The sequence below is a fragment of the Macrotis lagotis genome, chromosome 7, assembly GCF_037893015.1.
Source record: "Macrotis lagotis isolate mMagLag1 chromosome 7, bilby.v1.9.chrom.fasta, whole genome shotgun sequence".
In the NCBI taxonomy this organism is placed as follows: Eukaryota; Metazoa; Chordata; class Mammalia; order Peramelemorphia; family Peramelidae; genus Macrotis; species Macrotis lagotis.
Genome location: NC_133664.1, coordinates 11,313,674 through 11,334,252, shown reverse-complemented (window position 1 = coordinate 11,334,252; position 20,579 = coordinate 11,313,674). Strand labels below are relative to the sequence as shown.

The following is a 20,579-nucleotide window of genomic DNA, read 5'->3' as shown; positions in this document are numbered from 1 at the left end:
TTTTTAATTAGTTGTCTTATTTTTTTTTATTATATAAATATTTTATTTGGTTTCCAATTATATGCATTGGTAGTTTCTACCTATCATTTTTGGTAAGGTTTTTGAATTTTACAATTTTTCCCCCTCTCTCCTTTTCTTCCCCCCCCCCCCGAAGGCAGTCTGATCTTCTTTACATTGTTTACAAGCTATGCACTGATCAAAATTGAATGTGTTGAGAGAAATATATATATATATATATATATATATATATATATATATATATATATATATCCTTGAGAAAGAAATAAAATGTTAGAGATAGCAAAATCATGTAGTACGTAAGACAACATTTTAAAAACTTAAAGGTAATAGTCTTTGGTCTTTGTTCAAACTCCACAATTCTTTCTCTGGATACAGATAGTATTCTCTATCACAGACAGCCCCAAATTGTGCCAGATTGTTACCCTGTTCATATGAGCAAGTCCATCAAAGTTGATCACCCCCATGTTGCTGTTAGGATGTACAATGTTTTTCTTGTTCTGCTTATCTCACTCAGCATCAGTTCATGCAAATCCTTCCAGGCTTCCCTGAATTCCCAACTCTCCTGGTTTCTAATAGAATAATAGTGTTCCATAATTTACATATACCACAATTTGTTCAGCCATTCCTCAACTGATGGACATTCACTCAATTTCCAAATCTTTTCCACCACAAACAGGGCTGCTATGAAAATTTTTGTAGAAGTGATGCTTTTACCCTTTTTCATATCTTTTCAGGGTATAGACCCAGTAGTGATATTGCTGGACTAGAGGGGAGGCACATTTTTATTGCCCTTTGGGAATAACTCCAGATTGTTCTCCAGGAAGGTTGGGTGAGTTCACAGCTCCACCAACAATGCATTAGTGTCCCAGATTTCCTATATCCCTTCCAACATTGATTATTGTCCTTTCTGGTCATAGTGGCCAGTCTGAGAGGTGGGAGGTAGTACCTCAGAGATGCTTTGATTTGCATTTCTCTAATCAGTAATGATTTAGAGCAATTTTTCATATGACTGTAGATAGCTTTGATTTCCTCAAAATTACGTCATTTTGAAGATGAAGACTCTGTGTCTCATGGAGCTTTGTCTAAAGTCATATAGATAGCTGAAGGTAGTATAGTGAATTGAGCACTGACCTTAGAGTCAGGAAGATGGGAATTTGAATCCAGCCTTAGATACTTGACTCTTCCTAGCTGTGACATCTTGGGCAAGTCATTTAACTCTGATTACCTCACATCCAGAGCCATTTCCAGTCATCCTGATTCATATCTGGGCCACTGGATCCAGATGTTTCTGGAGAGAAAGTGAGATGACTTAGCACAGTCTCCCCCCCCCCCCCAATCCTATTCATGTGTTTGTCATGACATCACCTCCATGATGTGGTCTTCTTTGGAAGAACAAAAGAAAAATTCTAGGTAGAAAGGAAGGGGGAAGGAAAGAAAGGTAATAATCATTTATATTGCACCTGCTATGAGACAAGTCCTGTGTTAAGTGGTATTTACAATTATCATTTCATTTGATCCCCTCAATAACGCTAGGAAGAATGAGTTATCACCTGTTTTTCAGCTGAAGAACTAGAGGCCAGGGAGACCTGGCTAGTAAATGGCTGAGATCAGACTTAAACTTTGATCTTCATGACTCTAGGTCTTGAGTTTATTCCCTGAACAAGATGGCATTGGCGGTCTACTCCTTTGCCTTGGAGAGGCATTGCCACTAAGCACTTTTCTAGACTCTGGTCATCTGAGCTTAGGAATCTCCAAACCTATGTCTTTTAATTCTCTGCTCATGATAGTGATCAGGAGAGCTTTCCTTGCTCAAGCATTCTCTTTACAATGGTCCTAGGAGCCAGGCTGTACAGAAAAGGATTATTCTGGAATTCTAGAAGTGAAGTGAGAGGCTCATGGGAGCTAGCAGGCAGATCCAAAGCCTTGACTTCAGGGCTCCTGATGTTAAAGTCAGCCCATATTGACATGGAAAGAAGCCTCCAAGGGAAGGAAAAGGGGACCTAAGAGAAATCACTGAACCTCGGAGATCTCAGTTTCCTCTTTTGTACAATGTATATATGGGAGCACAGGGGGGTGGCTAACAGCTTTTCAGCTCTGTGGCCTTCCCAATCATTTTCTGGTTCATTTGTTTTGTATTGACTATTCTGATGAAGAAGAACTGGCAATTCTCCCTCTGAGAGTTTGTCCCTTTGGCTTGGCTTTTTCTCTCCATCCCAGGTGTAGCGCTATGTGACAGAGAAATTGAGGTGTAAGAATGAGGTGACCCCATCAGAAAAGGGAAAGGATATTAGAAATTGCATTTCTAAGAAAGAGTTTCAGGGATCATTTTGGATAAAGCCAAGTTTTATTCTCTCTGACTTTTAGAAATACTCTTGTAGATCCCATTCCACTTTCTAGTTTGACTGCAGAGGAGAGAAACAAACCCTCCTCCTTGACAGCAGTCAGCTCCCTGGTATGCCGGACTGGCCCATTCAGGGTGATAATTAAATCTCCAGGCCTGGTGTCCTGCCTGCAGCAATGCCCTTAGGGTCACTTTAATGAGATTCCTGCTGCCATCCCTCAGAGGTGTGCTGCCTCCTTCTTCCCTTTGACAAGCATTTGTCCATTTCTTCATTCCTGAAATTTATACGTTTTGTTAAAAGCCATTTCAGCCTTGCCCTGGCTTGTTGAGTCTTTGCTCTGCCCATGTAGTCACCTACACAGGCTGAGGGAATATGGAATACTCTGCATTCACCAGGCTGACCCCGAATGGACCTGGGTGAGTGGGGACTCTGGCAAATTCTGTCACGTCTGTTTGTTTCCTCTTAGGAAAGGCACGTGTCAACTTTTGCTCTTGCTGGCTAAGAGAAAAGAGCAGGCATTTGGATAACATTCAATCAAGAAGAATTTCCCAGGGGTTTACTTCATCACCTGATAGTCCCTGAGATCCGGAGACGTGTGTGTGTGTGTGTGTGTGTGTGTGACAGAGAGAGAGAGAGACAGAGAGAGAGAGAGAGAGAGAGAGAGGGGGAGAGACAGACAGCGAGAGAGATAGACAGACAGACGGGGACAGACAGACAGATGGGGACAGACGGACAGACAGAAGGACAGAGAGAGAGACACGGACGGACGGACAGAGACTGACGGACAGAGCAAGACAGACGGACAGAGAGAGACAGACAGAGAGAGACAGACAGGCGGACAGAGAGAGAGGGACAGACAGAGACGGTCGGACAGAGACTGACAGAGAGACAGAGGGAGAGACAGACAGGGAGAGAGACAGAGAGAGACAGAGACAGAGAGAGACAGAGAGAGAGACAGAGATAGACAGAGACAGAGATAGACAGAGACAGAGACAGACAGACGACAGACAGAGACAGACAGACGACAGACAGAGACAGACAGACGACAGACAGAGACAGACAGACAGACAGAGACAGACAGACAGACAGAGACAGACAGACAGACAGAGACAGACAGACAGACAGAGACAGACAGACAGAGACAGACAGACAGAGACAGACAGACAGAGACAGAGAGATAGGGAGTTCAAGACAAAGATGGAGATCAATGAGGAGAGAGACAGCAGCTGGAGCAGCAGTGTACATGTGAGTGAAGCATGAACTGGGAAATTTTTGTTTTATGACAAGTTCTCATGCCTTATTTTACAGTAGTAGACAGGGGCAAGATGTTTGGTAGGGAAGAGTCTTGGATTAATGAGAAAAGCAGTGGAGAACAAAGAGCTGCAGCAGACATCCATGGTAGAGAACACAAATAAAGGCTTTGGGGGCTTCTGGGACATCTCTCTGAGGCCTGTACAATTGCAAACTGCAATTGCTTCTTCAGGGTTCTTCCACTGTATGCTTGGGCTGGCCAAGTGAATGGGCGTTAGAAGATTTTAGAGCATTTTGAGAGGCTAGGCAACCTCTTCATGGTTCTCTCAGATTTTCTGTCACAATTTCATCACTCCCAGATAAAAACTCCAGAAATCATCTGGCAGGGGTAGCCTATTAGACACATGATTATTATTAGCATCTTAACTGAAATTATTTTATCAGATGAGTTTGATCAACCCTCTCTCTAGAAAGATCTTGAATCTAGGTCTGTTAAAATTGTTTGTGGAGGATGACTTGAATTAGAGCAATGATAGGGAGGAATAGGCTGTATGTACTTTGGGGAGTAGGGGGGCATAATAGTCACTAGAATTTCTGGGAAAAAGGAGTAATAGAGAATCTTTTTCTATGGGTTATATGAAAATTCAGTCACTGAGGCAACCCCCAGAACACATTAGAGTCATGGATTTCCATAATTAAGTTGGGTTGCTGGGTGTGTCAGGCCTATGATCTGCCTGCCTGAATCAACCCTCCATCTGATCAAGAGTTTTTCTTCATGTAGACCAACCAGCCAGTTGTTAGAAATATTTTCCCCCAAGTATTCACAGATATTTTCTGGTGCTATTGGAGTCCATGGACTCAAGGAATTTTCCCCTAACTTCTTTAACAACCTTTCAATCTAAGTTCTAAGACCCTTTCAGCCTCTAAAGGCTTTGTATAAGATGTCTTCTTAATCTTAGTCTCACTAAGACTTTTGGGACATTCAGTTCATGGCCTAAGAGATATCCTAGAATCTTTGCATATGGCAGAACCATGGATTAACCAATCACTGAGGATTTTGAAAGCTATACTTGGAGTTAATATAATACAATTTGAAACTGTCTCACTTATATCTGGCTGTTCACAGAGCTCTAGGGCATTCCCTAGCTTATTTTAATATTTGACAGATTATTTGACTACTAAATAACTTAGAAATGGGCACATCATATCAAGTGTTGATTGATTCTGAGACATAACCTTGAATATTACAAAGAATCTCAAAATTGCAGCTTCAGTGTTGAAAAAAGATCAGTGACTCTTTTGTCTGACCCATAATTACAAGTAATATGGCATCATGGGCAGAGTGCTGGACTCTGTTTCCAGAAGACCTCACTCCAAAGTCTACCTGCTTCAAATACTTACAACTCAAAGACATTTTTGACCCTTTCTGTGTTTCAGTTTCCTTATCAATAAAATGGACCAGTTGATGTGATGGTTTCTTAATCAAACTGATATTTATGTTCCTGTGGTCCTAACTAGAATTTTATTTATGTACCAACTAGTTATTCAGCATCTACCAAGAGAGGGAGAGACACCCCAAGGGAGGGGCACCCCACTACCTCCCAAGACATATAATTCTACTTGTGAATGGTTTTCACTATTATAATTGAATTTTCTTGTAGCAAGCTGAGATCTAATTCTTTGTAATGTTCACCCTTTGCTTCTAAGTTCTGTCTTCTGAGAACAGAAAGAAAAAAATGTAATTCCTCTCCCAAGTGATGACTCTTTAACAGGTTGAAACTAATTGTTGGGCCACAATAACTATTTTTTTGTCCAGATTAAATATAACAGCTATTTCAAAAGATATTTTTATAGTATGGATTGCCTTTCTGTCTGACCTTTGTTTGGAGTGTGATAGGATCTCAAAATTGACAGCCTGCATACTCAGCTTCTTCTCTATGTGTCTCTCTGGAATCATTTTCTCTCTATGACATCATCATCATTTCGTAATCATCATCATGAGACATAGCAGCATTATCAGAGCAGCTAAGTAGGTAGATTTTTCAGTGGGTAGAGTGTGGATCCTGGAGACAGGAAAATTCAACTTCAGGAATTCAAATCTGCCCTTAGAATAACTTTGTGTTTTTGGACAAATCACTTAATCCTGTTTGCCTCAGTTTCTTCATCTGTAAAATGAATTGGAGAAGAAAAATGGCATGTTGGTCCAGTGTCTTCGCCAAAAAAAAACTCGAATGAAGTCTGAAGAATCAGACACAACTGAAAAGTTCCTGAACAATTAAATGATTATATAGTATTTTAAGGTTGGCAGAGGACTTTACAAATATTGTCTCATTTGATCCTCCAATAATCATAGTAGGGAGATGTTAGTATCTCCATTTTTGTAGGTGAGAAAACTGAGGCATAGAATGGTCTAAGTAACTTCCTTGGAATCACACAGCTTTCAAGTGCCTAAGGCTGGCTTTGAACTTGTGAACTTGTCTTCCAGACTCCAAGTCATATGCTTCAGTTCTGAAGGGAGACTGTTTGTTAGCTCAAGACAGATGCTCTGTCTTCTTAAAGTCTTTTATAAAGGGAAAATACCAAAGATGGGGAATTGGTACATACTTGATGGAATTATGATATAGAAGAAAACTGGATGAATTATCAAGAGAGACCTGGGTTCAAATCCCACCTCAGATATGTAATTGCTCTGTGATCTTGTATAAGTTATTTAATCTTTCTGAATTTCTCTTTCCTTATCAGGAAATTAGATCCAGTCATCAATGACAATGATTAGTTGATTGTAATCAGTTCCCCCCTCCTGGATCCCTGCCTTGTCATGGCAGAGGGACTTACATCACTCAATGAAGCTGTGAGCTATGCCAAGCAGGATTACCCAAGACAGACAAGTAATAGTGGAGATTTCAGACTAAAGATTGTCCACTGCATGAGGAAATGGCAATCCAATTCAGTATTTTTGCCAAGAAAAGCCCATAGTCCATGGGGTCATGAAGAATCAGATATAACTGAATGACTGAACAACAACATGTCATACATGCCTTACTGGGCCATTGGAAGAATCAAATGAGATTATGCACATGAAATGCTTTATATATTCCAAAGTGCTAGATTCATGCCAAGTATGATTAGTCCTGATGGTTGGGGGCTGGTAAGGCAGGCTAGCAATAAAGGATAATGGTTTAGCATCTGGAAACTTGTACTTGGGTTCTTGGCTCTGCCAATTATCAGCCAGGACAAAAAAAAAATGAATATCGCTATTTCTCAGATTCCTCATTATGTAGTGATGGAGTGGAATCAGATGACTTTTATGGTTGATAATCTTTTGTGGAGCTATCCATGTAATTGCATTAGCCCTTGAGATAAGGGAAAGATCTGGTAGCCTGAAAATAGTTGAGCCAAAGACTAATGCAAATTGTGTTTGTGAGTGTACCAATATACACAAATCCATGTGTTTGGGTGTAAGGCTGAGTCCTTCTGCTTGTCATCTGAGGTCATTAGGCATGCCCAACAGTGACCAGGTATCAAATCCCCTCCTGCTCTCTCTCCCACCCTCTTTTTCCCCCAATCCTCTTGCTGTGTCATTAATGCATCATCAGAAAAATTACTCATACTTGCTTTCTACTCTGCCTAGTTTAGCTTTGCTTAGGTATTGATGGCTGCTATATTATTTACAAGCACAGTTTTGCTTTAAATGGAAAGTTTTTCTCAAACTCCTACATAAAGTTCCCTATTAAATATTACAGACAGATGAGTGACACAGACTCCATTAATGGGCTCCTTGATTTCCTTAGGGGCAAAGGGCGCTCGGAACACAACATTTTAGACTCTGGGTAAATTCAGGAATCTCTTAGTAAGTCCTGACTCAACAGAATCTCCTGAAGGTTCCTGGCAGGCCTCTTACATTAATAAAGTCATTTGTATTTCCAAAACATCCTGGCATTTCAGAAAGACCTAGGAAAACTACAGCTCCAATTTACTTGTGAACCAGGTGGTGCAATCCTCAGCCTTAATCATTTCCATTGGAAGTGACCTTGAGAGAACACTTTGTATAGATAGCTGTGAGGTAAGACCTGAATAAAGTCTATTTCCCACAACCCCCACCTCCGGATTTAGCCCTCCCTTGTGACAAGAGAATTAAGTAAAAACATCTGATGTGTACAATGTGGTATAACATTCTGCTCTTAGGGTCGGTTGTTTTTTTATTGTTGATGAGTCATTTTTCAGTCATGTCCAACTCTTCATGACCCCATTTGGGATTTTCTTGGCAAGGATACTGGAATGGTTTGCCATTTCCTTTTCCAGCTCATTTTATATGTCAAGAACTGAGACAAACAGGGTGAAATGACTTGCCCAGGGTCATATCGTCAGTAAATGTCTGAGACCAGATTAAAACCCACAGAGAGGAATCTTCCTGACTTCAGGTCTGGCACGCTGCTATACCACCTAGCTACCCCTTGTAGTCAACAACCTCTTTTCTGTAAGGGAAGACAATACTGAAGTTCAAGAATTATTCAAACTGGTTTGATATCAGGTTTGAAATGAGACATGTAGAATATATATATATATGTATATATATATATATATATACATATATATATATAATTTAAGAAAAGAGGTTCCTTTAGCTATATTGATGCATCCCTAACTCTATATTGATCCTATCAAGCCTACAGAAGAAAAAGTGAATTCTGTCTTTCTTAGGGCAATAGCCATGGCATAAGCCTTTTCTCTTTGAGTTAATAAAATCTCAAGGATGATCTCAATATTTTTGAGGGGTTCATGTGAAATATTTTTAAAAGATTTTATTTATTCTGAGTTTCATAATTTTTCCCCTAATCTTATTTCCATCCCCACCCCTAACAGAAGCCAATTTGCCAGTCTTTACCTTGTTTCCATGTTGTACATTGATCCAAATTGAATGTGATGAGAGAGAAATCATATCCTTAAGGAAGAAACATAAAGTATAGGAGATAGCAAGATCAGACAATAAGATATCAGGTTTTTCCCTAAACTAAAGGGAATAGTCCTTGGTCTTTGTTCAAACTCCACAGTTCTTTCTCTAGATACAGCCCCAAATTGTCCCTGACTGCTACTCTGATGGAATGACCAAGTCCATCAGGGTTGATCATCACCCCCATGTTGCTGTTAGGGTGAACAATGTTCTTCTGGTTCTGCTCATCTCACTCAACATCAATTCATGCAAATCCCTCCAGGCTTCCCTGAATTCCCACCCCTCCTGGTTTCTATTAGAACAATACTGTTCCATGACATACATATACCATAGCTTGTTAAACCATTCCCCATTTGAAGGGCATTTATTTGATAACCAATTCTTTGCCACCACAAACAGGGCTGCTATGGATATTTTTTTGTACAAGTGATGTTTTTATCCTTTTTCATCATCTCTTCAGGGTATAGACCCAGTAGTGGTATTGCTGGATCAAAGGGGATGCACATTTTTGTTGCCGTTTGGGTGTAGTTTCAGACTGCTCTCCAGAAAGGTTGGATGAGTTCATGGCTCCACCAACAATGTATTAGTGTCCCAGATTTCCCACAGCCCTTCCAACAATGATCATTGTCCTTTGTGGTCATATTGGCCAGTCTGAGAAATGCGAGGTGGTACCTCAGAGATGCTTTAATTTGCATTTCTCTAATAAATAATGATTTAGAGCAATTGTTCATATGACTGTCTCTTTGATCACTTCATCTGTAAATTTCCTTTGCATATCCTTTGACCATTTGTCAACTGGGGAATGGATTTTTTGAAAAAAAAATTGACTCAGTTCTCTGTATATTTTAGAAATGAATCCTTTGTCAGAAACACTAGCTGTAAAGATTATTTCTCAGTTTACTACATTTCTTTTGATCTTGGTTACATTGGTTTTATCTGTGCAAAAGCTTATTAATTTAATGTAATAAAAATCATCTAGTTTGTTTTTAGTGATGTTCTCCATCTCTTCCTTTGCCATAGATCTGACAGGTAAACTAGTCCTTGATCTTCTAGTTTGCTTATAATACTGTTTTCTATGTCTAAATCCTTTATCCATTTGGATCTTATCTTAGTATAGGGTGTGAGGTGTTGGTCTAATCTAAGTTTCTTCCATACTAACTTCCAATTTTCCCAGCAGTTTTTATCAAAGAGAGAGTACTTATCCCAATAGCTGGACTCTTTGGGTTTATCAAACAGCAGATTACTATAATCGTCTCCTGCTTTTGCACCTAGTGTACTCCACTGATTCACCACTCTATTTCTTAGCCAATACCAGACAGTTTTGTTGACTGATGATTTATAATATAATTTTAGACATGCTAGGGCTAAGTCACCTTCTTTCATACTTTTTTTTCATTGAATCCCTGGAAATTCTTGACTTTTTATTTTTCCATATGAATTTACTTACAACTTTTTCTAACTCATTAAAGTATTGGTAGAATTGCCATTTTTATTATATTAACTTGACCTATCCACCATGAGCAGTTGATGTTTGCCCTGGATCTCAATATCTTGTAAGATATATATATATATATATATATATATATATATATATATATATATATATATATATACACACACACACACACACACATATACACACACATACATACACACACATATATATATATATATATATATTTCATTGATTTTTTCACATTTTCAAAAATCTCTTTCTGAATTCTCCTCCTTCCCCTTCCATAAAACCAAGATATTTTTGAAGAAAATGAGGAAGCAAAAAAAAAAAGCAAAAGTGACTAATATATTGAAAAAAGTCCAAAACTGCAATGTCCCACATGCATTGGCATTCCAACTCTGCATCTCTTCTTTATTTGTTCTTTGTACTTTTTTATTTATTAAATTTTCTAAGTTTATGTTCCTTTCTTTGTATTTCTCCAAGATTGGTTTTGATTTCCTTTTACAAAGTTATAATAACCACATATATGATTTTCTAGGTTCTGCTAACCTTATCTGTATCAGTTCATGTAGCTCAGTTCATTATTTTCTATGTTCACCTTATATTCTTTCAGGAAAATAATATTCCATTATATTTATATAATACAATTTCTTCAGCCATTCTCCAATGATTTCAATATCTTTTAATGAAAGTTTGCCTTGATTTCATGGCAGACATTGTTCCTACCATGATGAATGATGCTTTATAGGAAGATCATTTTCAATACCAGTCATGATAGACTAACTGGGATAGAGATGTTGCTCTTGCTCATTAAGAGCAACAATACTAGCAACAATAATTTTTGACTATGAGAATGGTGACATTAGGACAGGAAAAGTAACTGATTCATAGATGCCAATGTGATATATCAGAGAGAACTTTGGAATCAGAAATTTATAACTGAGTTTTGCTACTTACTAGTTGTCTAACCTTTGGCAAAGGGTGTCTCATCACCCTTTGGCGGTACTTTTCTTAAAAATGAGAAAAGAGAGAAACCATGACTTTAATAGACAGAGGTGAACCTCAGAATTACAAAGACCTGACTCCAAGCCCCATCTCTGACCAATCCTAACTGCATGATCCTGGACAAGTCACTATTTCTTGCCTCTTTTTCTATCACTAATCCTTAACCTTAATAAATATTTATCAACTCACAAATTTTAGTTCTCTAAGAAACTCTTGAATAAATACTATCCAGATAAACTGTTGATCTGCAGGGGTGGAGAGGCCTTCCATACCTCCATTGATAAAATCATTGTCCCAGACTAAAAACCAAACAAAAAAAAAGAAGCCAAACATTTTGAAGCAAGGAAGTTGGACCACACGACTCTAAATCCTGTGATTCATGGAACAAGACCATCAGATATACCTCAATCTTTCTTTGCAAAGATTATTTGAAAGACATCTTTATAGAATATTCCATTTTTTAAAAAGACATCAGAACATAGTAGCAATGTTTATACCATCCAAATCACTCATTATATAAGTGAGACAATTAAGATTCAGAAAGGGTGATGCTTTGCACAAGATAACAGCAACAAGGAATGGAAGATGCAGGATTCAAACCTCCATTCTTTGCCTCCAAATCCACCAGCCCTTTTAGCCTCCCATCATGCTGGCCCTTTATACTGTACTTTGTTATTGTTCATTCATTTCAGTTGTGTCCATTCTTCTTCATCCCATTTGGGGTTTTCTTGGCAAAGACCCCAGAGTGGTGTGTCATTTCCTTCTTTAGCTCATTCTATAAATGAAGAACTAAGGCAAACAATATGAAGAGACTTGCTTGGGGTCATACAACTAGTAAATGTCTGAGGCCGGATATTTGCTCAGGTCCTCTTGACTCCAGGCCAAGTGCCCTACCCATTGTAACCTAGATGCCTTGATACCATAAGACAATAGACTATAAAAACAAAAGCGAGTATGGTTTAGGCTTTTATTTGTACATTGCTGCAATTTCTTTCTCCTCTATTTCTTGGAGTAAGTCAAACATGCTGAGAATTCTTCTCAAAGGTTCTAATTCTAAAAGATGCCGATGTACCAGTAGTCACCTGGTAAGGAATGGGGAATGATTCATCCACATTAACCGATTGTATTCTTCACTACCAGGGGAAGTGAGGGCTCCAGGTATTTGACAACTAAGGGCGCAGACATTCCAAACATCAATGGTTTGTCTCTGGTCATCTAGTAATTATTAGAGTAGCATTTAAATTCATGTCTGCAAAGGTAGAAGTAATCTGTTCCTGTAGCTCACATTGAATTTAAGTTAGAAGAATATGTAGAAATCAATGTGTCTAACTCCTCCTCTCCCTTTATTTTCCCAATGAGGAAACTGAGACCCAGAGAGTTGTGATGACAATGCAAAGGTTTGAGTATCTACCACAAGTCTTCTGATTTTGGCCCTCAAGTTCACTTGTCTACACCACAGCACTGACTGGGCAAACTCAGATATCCATAGGGCTTTGTAGATATTGTCATTTATGAATAATATTCATAGACTAGATAATTTTTTAACCCTGACTAGATCAGAACAAAAATGTATATTCATCTTTCATACTTTCAGACATTCTTATCAGTTTATATGTTTTTCCTGTGAAATCAGTGTGTATATATATATATATTAGAATATTATAGCCTTGATAAAGACACAGAGAGAAATATGGGGGAGGGAGGACAGGAAAAGACAGAAAGAGAGAAGCAGTTCAGTTATTATGATTCCTCATCAGATTCTGATGGTCTACTTGGATTATCCCTAGTGTGGAACCAGAAGATAGATATTTGTGCCGAAAGAATAAACTGCCTCGAGGAGCCCAGGGTCTGAAGTAATGAATAATGCAACACACCAATAGTACAGAATACTCTTTTCAGCAGCCAAAGTGGCTGAGATGACTTGTCCATAGACTTTGTAGGTTAGTAGGGGTAAGGAGAAAAAAGGAAGGAGGAAGATCAGGGAGGGCAAACTGATTGGGAAAAGAACGAACAGTGCATTTCTTGATTGATAGAAGCAGTCTTAGATTATAAAGCATTCTTAGAATCAAATGTTGGTTCTAAGCATCAAATTAAGATATGGGGATGCAGAAAGAAGAATGCACAAGAAGGAATGGAACCCCAATCTCTTGGACCTAAAACAGTCAACAGTACCATATATTTCTCAGCTCAACATTTCTTGTATTAAATTTAGCATTTGCTCTTCTAATCCCAATGCCTGATAGGGTTTATCCATGGTGTCCTTTTGATAGTAGTCTTCCCTGAATTTCTCAATGAATTATCTGTCTTTAAACAGGCTCAGTTTCCCATTGTGCCATGAAATTTTTGATCAAAACAAACCCAGGATCCATCAACTAGGGTGGAGACAAGCTGTGTCGGTGGAGTGAGCCCCTTGAAGTATTCAGAAGTGATATATCCTGTGTAAAAGGAGGGCATATGTACATAATACATATATAAAATATATTATATATTATATACCTATCTACATATACATTTGAAGCTCATTGGAGTTAATGGGAGGGGTGTGAATCTTGGGAAGATATTTGAATTGGGAATGAAAAGGTGTTCAAGACTCTGGGCAAGTCACTTAACTCTCTGCACCTCAATTTCCTTTTCGCTAAAATTAGAGGGAATAGATGTACTATTTAGTCTTTTAAGGATTGTAAGGTGCAATCATCTGACTTCCAGGATATAATAGATTCTATATACTAAAGCAAAATTGGCAACCTCCAAACTAACCTCCTTCTTGTTTCCTAGGTTCTCTCTCAGGGAGGATTTTGATCCTGACATTTTCCTTTTCTGTGAATTTCTTTTATTTCTTTTTTTCTTTATTTTGCAAGGCAAATTGGGTTAAGTGGCTTGCCCAAGGCCATACAGCTAGGTAATTATTAAATATCTCAGTCCGGATTTGAACTCAGGTACTCTTGACTCCAGGGCTGGTACTCTTGACTCCAGGGCTGGTGCTCTTGCCATTGTGCCACCTAGCCACACCTCCCCTGTGAATTTCTTTAGGGGGATATTAGGGAAAGAAATAAAAAAAAAGGAATTTTCTCTACTTCATCCAGTAATAATTATTGTAATAATCTTAAAATAGTGACTTCATATTATAATTTAATATTGGAAAACACTTTGCATTCATTATCTCATTTAGATCTCTCAGCTAGATGACTCAGTGAATAGAGTGCTGGGCTTTTGGTCAGAAAAACATGAGTTCAAATCCAACCTCAGCCATCTAACACTTGTGTGACCCTGGTCAAGTCACTTAACCTCTGCCTTAATTTACTGGAGAAGGAAAGAGCAAACCATTCTAATATTGTTGCCAACAAAATCTCACTTTTATTGTGATTGCCATTCCTTCCCCATTATTGGTTTCTTCCTTCTCAAATTATTTTTCTTCCACACATTGACCTGTTATATTCTTCAAAAGAATGTAAGCTCCTTGAGAACAAGGACTTATGTTTTTGTCTCTGTGTCCCTCATATGTAACTTGGTGTCTGACATAGAAGGGATGCTCAGGAAGGATTCACTGAATTGAACTGAATTAGATTAGATTTCAGAAGGCATTCAGGGGAAGTATACTCTTAAAAGAAAAAAGAGAGAACTGTCATTTTCTAGTCTTTCCAAACTGTTGAAATGCATTGAATCATGAAATTAGTATGTATGAGACTGGAAGGCAGAAAAGAGCAATCCTGAAAAAACATTTTAAACAAGTATGAACTTATTGTGTACCTACTGTGTGCCCTTCAGTGGGAATGGTTGATTTTTTCAAGGCTGCCAAAGAGAAACAAAACTGTTCCATTCTATCAGAGTTAAATTTTGTCGGAGAGATGTAACCAAGCTCCACTGACCATTAGATGAATAAAAGAATCTTCATTTCCATGCACATGGTCAAACTTTCATTTAACTTCACCCCCTTCATACAATGCTTCGCCAGAGAATACTGCAATACTCTCCTGTTGTTCCAACCTCCAGTTTCTCTTCTCTCCAATCCATCCTTCTGACATCTGACAAATTGCCGTCACTGATGCCTGGCTTCAGAACATGTCACCCCATTTCTCAAAAACTTTTAATGGGTCCCTAATGCTCAGATGTCAAAACACCAACTCCCTTTTGTATGACCTCAATTCTTACCACACTCTTTTATGTATTACATCTCCCAACCAAACCAGACAGCTAGCCTTTCCTTAATAGGATCACATGCTCTAGTGTCTTCTAAGCCTCTGTGCATTGAAATTTTCTTTCCACAGAGTCTAGTTTTGGTGTTGTCTTCTCCACGAAGATTTCTCTTATTTATTCAACTGAAAGGGAGTTTTCCTAATCCCTCCAAATTGTCTTAATTTCTCCTTGGCTTACATCACATCCTATGTTTCTAAGACTAATGTAAGCTCATTGAAAGTAGGGAGTAGCTCATTTTTGTTTTCTGGAAAATATCCCAGATTAGGATTCAGAGGGTTTGCCTTCAAATCTTTGCTTTACTGCTTACTAACAACAAACGACGCCCCCCCCCCCCTAAAAAATGACTGTTTGATTAGATGCGATCTGGACTACTTATTAACTCTAAATCTATGTTCCTTAGAGTTTAGTATAGTCATTGAATACCATAGGGACCTTCATTGGGGGGCTGTAAAAACACAGCTGGCCTTGGAGCCATGAAAAGATAATGAAGAGACTCTGCACTGTCAGGTGGTTTCAGAATGATCAGAGCCAAAGTAGATTCCTTGAGGGAGTCCAAAGTGACAGGGGAGTCTTCTGATATGAACTGATAAACTTAATGAGCATTTGGTCTGGGAGAAAGCTTCAAGGATTGTAATCCTGATGGCATGCATTGGAACTTGCCGTGTGTGTGTGTGTGTGTGTGTATGTGTTTGTGTGCATGTGGCACATGTCTCTGTGTTATGTTTGCATTTGTGTGTCTGTGTGTTTGTGTTTGTGTGTGTTGTTTGTATATAATGTATATAATCCCATGAGATTAAATCTTAGAATTCCTTTCCAGACTGATGATGCTCCCCTCCTTCCCCCTCTGCCCCCCAGTCCTAAGCCTATAGTAGGAGTGAACCAGCCTCATTTCCAATTATTTCAATGCTGCAGCTTGTCCTGGAGCTCAGAATAAGACTCTCAGCTCTCTTTTTCTCATCACATCGGAGCAGGGATTATTAGAAAAGGCACCAGTGACGTGTGTCTGCATTAAGTCAGCCTGCAGTGTAATGAGACATTTTCCTGAATCTATTCGAAGTCTCCCAGGCATGACCTGGAAGCTGTTGTCACTGTGTCTCCAATTATTTTAGAAAGAGATTGTTTTCAAAAAATGGAAGGAATGAATGTTTTCACTATGGCCTGCTTTTCTATAAGAGAAAAGACACATATTTGTCATTGCACCATTTTTATCAAATACTTCATTAAGGTCATTGATTTGGTATTTGTTTCTGTTAAAGAAAGGAGCTATTGGCAAGATTTTAAATTATAGAAATTTGGTGTATAGAAAGTATGGAGAAAGTGAAAATGGAGAGTAGATAGGGGATATTCAGATGAAATCCATGAGTGAATTCCATGAGTCTTCATTACTTGGTAACAGACTGGGAATAAGCTGTCTCTACCCACACAGACAGCCTTTGAGAATCCCCATGATCAGGAGAACAGAGTCATTGCTCATTCTCCCAAGGAAATCTTCTGTTAATGGGCAGGAGAAAAGTGATCCTCCATCACAGAGGAAGTTTCTTCTGTTTCTTGTGCCATTTAATAGAAGACACTCTGTGGAGTCTTACAGAAACATACATTAATGAAAACAAATGTCCTTTTCTCTAAGGTTACTAGGAGCCCTACTTAGCGAGCAAAATGTCTTTCTGACTCTGACATTTCCTTTAATTCAGAGAACGATCAAACATTTTCAATAGAACCCAGACCCCTGCCTTCCCAGAGACTTGTGAGCCACTCTGGAATGATTTGTGTGGCCAGTTTTTCCCACAGTACCAAATCTTAAAGGGCATGCCTTGATATTTAAGAGCCTGCAGAGAGTTCCTTACCATAGCACTGAGCTTTCTAGCTATCTAACTATATGTATTTGCACAGATATATACTATGTGTCGGTATAGTCTTTTTTCCATTGTTTTTTATTTCTTGATGATTTCCCCCTACCTCCAACTTTCTCTTGTAATGTAGGAATTCATTAAGACAAAACAAATTGGCACATTCTATTTTTCCAGTCAGTTTTACTTCTATATGTTCCAATTGCTAAAGCAGCACCAAATAGTTCAGCTGATCTTTCATTCCTTTGTAATAAAGTTACACATCTGGAAATGGTATACCACCATGTTTTCTACCTTCCCTCCTCTCTTGCATTACTTAAATATCTTAAACTTTTTGTTTCTCTAAATAAATACTGTTTTTCTTTTATTTGAAGTTATTATTTTGAGGTCTGTTATAGTACTAAATGTACACATGCATGTCAGTAACATCATCATTTTTGTTCTATTCCTATGGTCTAAGCATAAAGACTGAATATCATGTCAATACTTTATCTTTTATTTCTGTAATTTTAAGAATTGAATTTATGTCTTGATGGTGTCTAGTTAAGCTGTTTCATATATATTTTATTCATGTTGCAGTTATTTTCAATAAGATTTCACTTCACTTGCCATTTTCTTTTAGGTTGTTGTTTTTTTTTTGCAAGGCAAATGGGGTGAAGTGGCTTGCCCAAGGCCACACAGCTAGGTCATTATTAAGTGTCTGAGACCCGATTTGAACCCAGGTACTCTTGACTCCAGGGCCGGTACTTTATCCACTACACCACCTAGCCACCACTCACTTGCCATTTTCTATAAAACTTGATATATCTTTCATCATATCTCAAAATCATGGGAATAGCATTTTTTTCTTTCTATAAATTTAGAGTTAAATTCTTATATCTAAAATAATTTTAACTCTAGCTCTACTCTTATGGAATCTATTATTTTATGTTCTTTCTGTCTTTAAGAAAAATCAGTATTATAAATTAATTCTACCTCAAAAGCCTTGTGGTTGACCTTAAGTATTGGATATATACCATTCCTCTCCTCTTTCTTGACTTCAAGACCTGAACTTCAATTGATATTTTATCTAAATATTCCTCAAGCACACAAAACTCAGCCCTATTTTGACCTACACCAAAGTCCCATTTTCTTTTCCTCCCTCAAGCCATGCCTTTTTATGATTTGCTGATGCATTTTCATGGGACCATCATTCCAGATATAAACATTTTCAATTCTCTTAACACTTTGCAACTCTTTTATCTCTCCTTTTTTCTGCCTTATTTTATACTTGTGTATAAGAAAAAAGATTGAAGATTTTTTTATGCTAAGTATCATAGCCAACTCCCCAAACTGGAACATGCCAGAGTAAAGAGAAATTAATGTTGAAGTGAGGTCACCATTCATTAACTCAACAAATCCTCATTAGATTTCTATTATATGCAATTCACTCTGCTAAATGTAGGGAAAGAATTACAATTCAAATTTCTATGACTTTGTTTGGTTCCTGCCCCAGGACTCATAATTCTTTGAAAAAAGGTTTTTGAGAGCAGCCTTGGCACACAACAACAAGAAACCATCACTCCCTGAATAGTGTGAGGAGTTGGCTATGATACCTTGCATAGAAAACTTCCAATCTTTTTTTCTGAGTCTATACTCAGGACCCTGCCAGTGTGGTAGGACTATGTGCAACTTACATCCCATTAGCAGTGAATTTGAGAATCCAGAGTTGTTTCCATCATGATGAGTCAGAAGTTTAGGGCAAGTAAAAATTCAAAAATCAACTAGGCAAGGTCTATGACCTTGGTTAGGAGCCTCTCTGTTTATCCATATGTGTCAATGTTGCAAGATGTCTACTGGCACCATGCTCACTTTCCCACATTTGGAATGCAACTGTAGGGGAACCAATGGATTCCTTCCACCATCTTTTACAAGTTAAAAAAAAAAAAACAATGGACCCAAACACGAGTCATGTGCTTGGATTGAAGAACTATCTTTCTATTTATTAATAAAGCACGATCCCCTTAATTCAAAAGTGATTTTTTTTTCACTTGGAAAAGAGTGGGCCATTGATTTTAAGATTTAGTGCAGGAAATGAGATGTTAACTCAATTAATCAAGGGAAAGTATCTGAACAGAACTGAACATTCTAATATATGAATCAAGTAAAATAGGAGGAGAAGGAGATTCACAGACACCTGAATCTTCTTTCCTTTGTTTGGGCAGATTTGGGTATTATCTTTCTAATATCTAATAGAAAGTAGAGCTAAAGACTTTCCTTTTGTTTGCCTGGGCAAAAGAATAATGGATCTCTCTTTTTTCTGCCTTTCTTTGTCTCTTTCTCTGCATGTCTCTCCTTTTCTGTCTCTCTTTCTCTCTTTCTGTTTGTGTTTTTCTCTATTTCTGTGTCTCTGCCTGTCTTTGTGTCTCTTTGGCTTTCTCTTTTTTCTCACCCTCCCCAGAAGACAGGAAATCTGTCGTAGGAGACCCAACTGAGACTAGAAGAAACCATTCATTGTTATACTTGAAGTATGTTGCCTATACTTTTTTGTATGGTTTTGCATGATTTTATTTCTTAGGAGTGATTTGATGAATGGTGTTTGTCAATCCTCATCAAATCTCTCTCCAGTTCCGTGCACTTACTTAACAGGGTTCAGCCCACCAGGATCCCTGAGGCTCCTTCTAAAACCAAACCCCCAGCTGCAGAGAGCACAGATCACACCTCTTAACAGTATTGTGGAATCCCATGACAACAAGTCATTTAATGGCTTTTTCTCTCTTCCTTTACCTGTAAGGTATTCTGGGTGAAACAAAGCAGCATTGGTCTTTCAAATACATCAGACCTGGAATCTGTGCTCAACTGCCCATGATGGAGAAAGGCCTTCAAAATGAATCCTCCCCCTTCTTCAAAAGTTGTAAACACTTAAATGGTCTCATTAAAACAAGGGCTTTAGTGTGATTAAGTTGTGTCAACAGAGTGTCCAATAATTATAAACACTTAGTGGGGAGGGAGGGGAAGGAAGGAGGGAGAGGAGAGGCAGAGAGGAGGAGAGGGAGAGAAATAGAGAGACACAGACAGCCAGAGACAGAAAGATCTGTCAGAGACAGAAAGATGACAGAGACAAAGAGAGACAGGCAGAGAGAGACAGAGAGAGGGAAGGAAAGGTACAGAGGGGGAGAAAGGGAGGGAGGGAGAAGGACAGAAATTTGTGCCCAGTTAGGAGCAAATAGTTAATTAAGTTCAGGGATGCTTTTACAAATTTGAGTTGTAAGGTGGTGGGGCAGCCTCGTAGTGAATGTCTTTTATAAGAATACTCTGAATCTGGGTCAAGGGGAAATGAGATCTGCTCTATTGGGGGAGGGGGGATTTAATGACAGCCTATGCAGAAGTTCCAGAGAGCAGTACTTCTGTTGAAAGAAGACTATGAGCATTAATCAATTAATCTGATCAGATTGCTCCCCACTGCTTATTTTCAATGTGTATAAATGTGTTTATAATCCAGTTCCTGATCAGTTTATTATCAAGTAAAATTG

The 20,579-nt window shown here is 38.4% G+C and overlaps 1 protein-coding gene across 3 annotated transcripts in view; it reads left to right on the top strand.

Moving 5' to 3' along the window:
* MACC1 (MET transcriptional regulator MACC1) overlaps positions 1-19,975 on the top strand; it is a 125,420-nt gene extending 105,445 nt beyond the window's left edge. For 2 of the 3 annotated variants that reach the window (XM_074195444.1, XM_074195445.1), the window contains exon 8: positions 19,841-19,975. In XM_074195444.1, coding sequence (XP_074051545.1) covers positions 19,841-19,853 — 13 coding nt within the window. In that variant the 3' untranslated portion in view covers positions 19,854-19,975. The remainder of the gene's footprint in view (positions 1-19,840) is intronic. The other variant, XM_074195446.1, reaches the window with a different exon arrangement.
* The last annotated feature ends 604 nt before the right edge of the window (positions 19,976-20,579 follow it).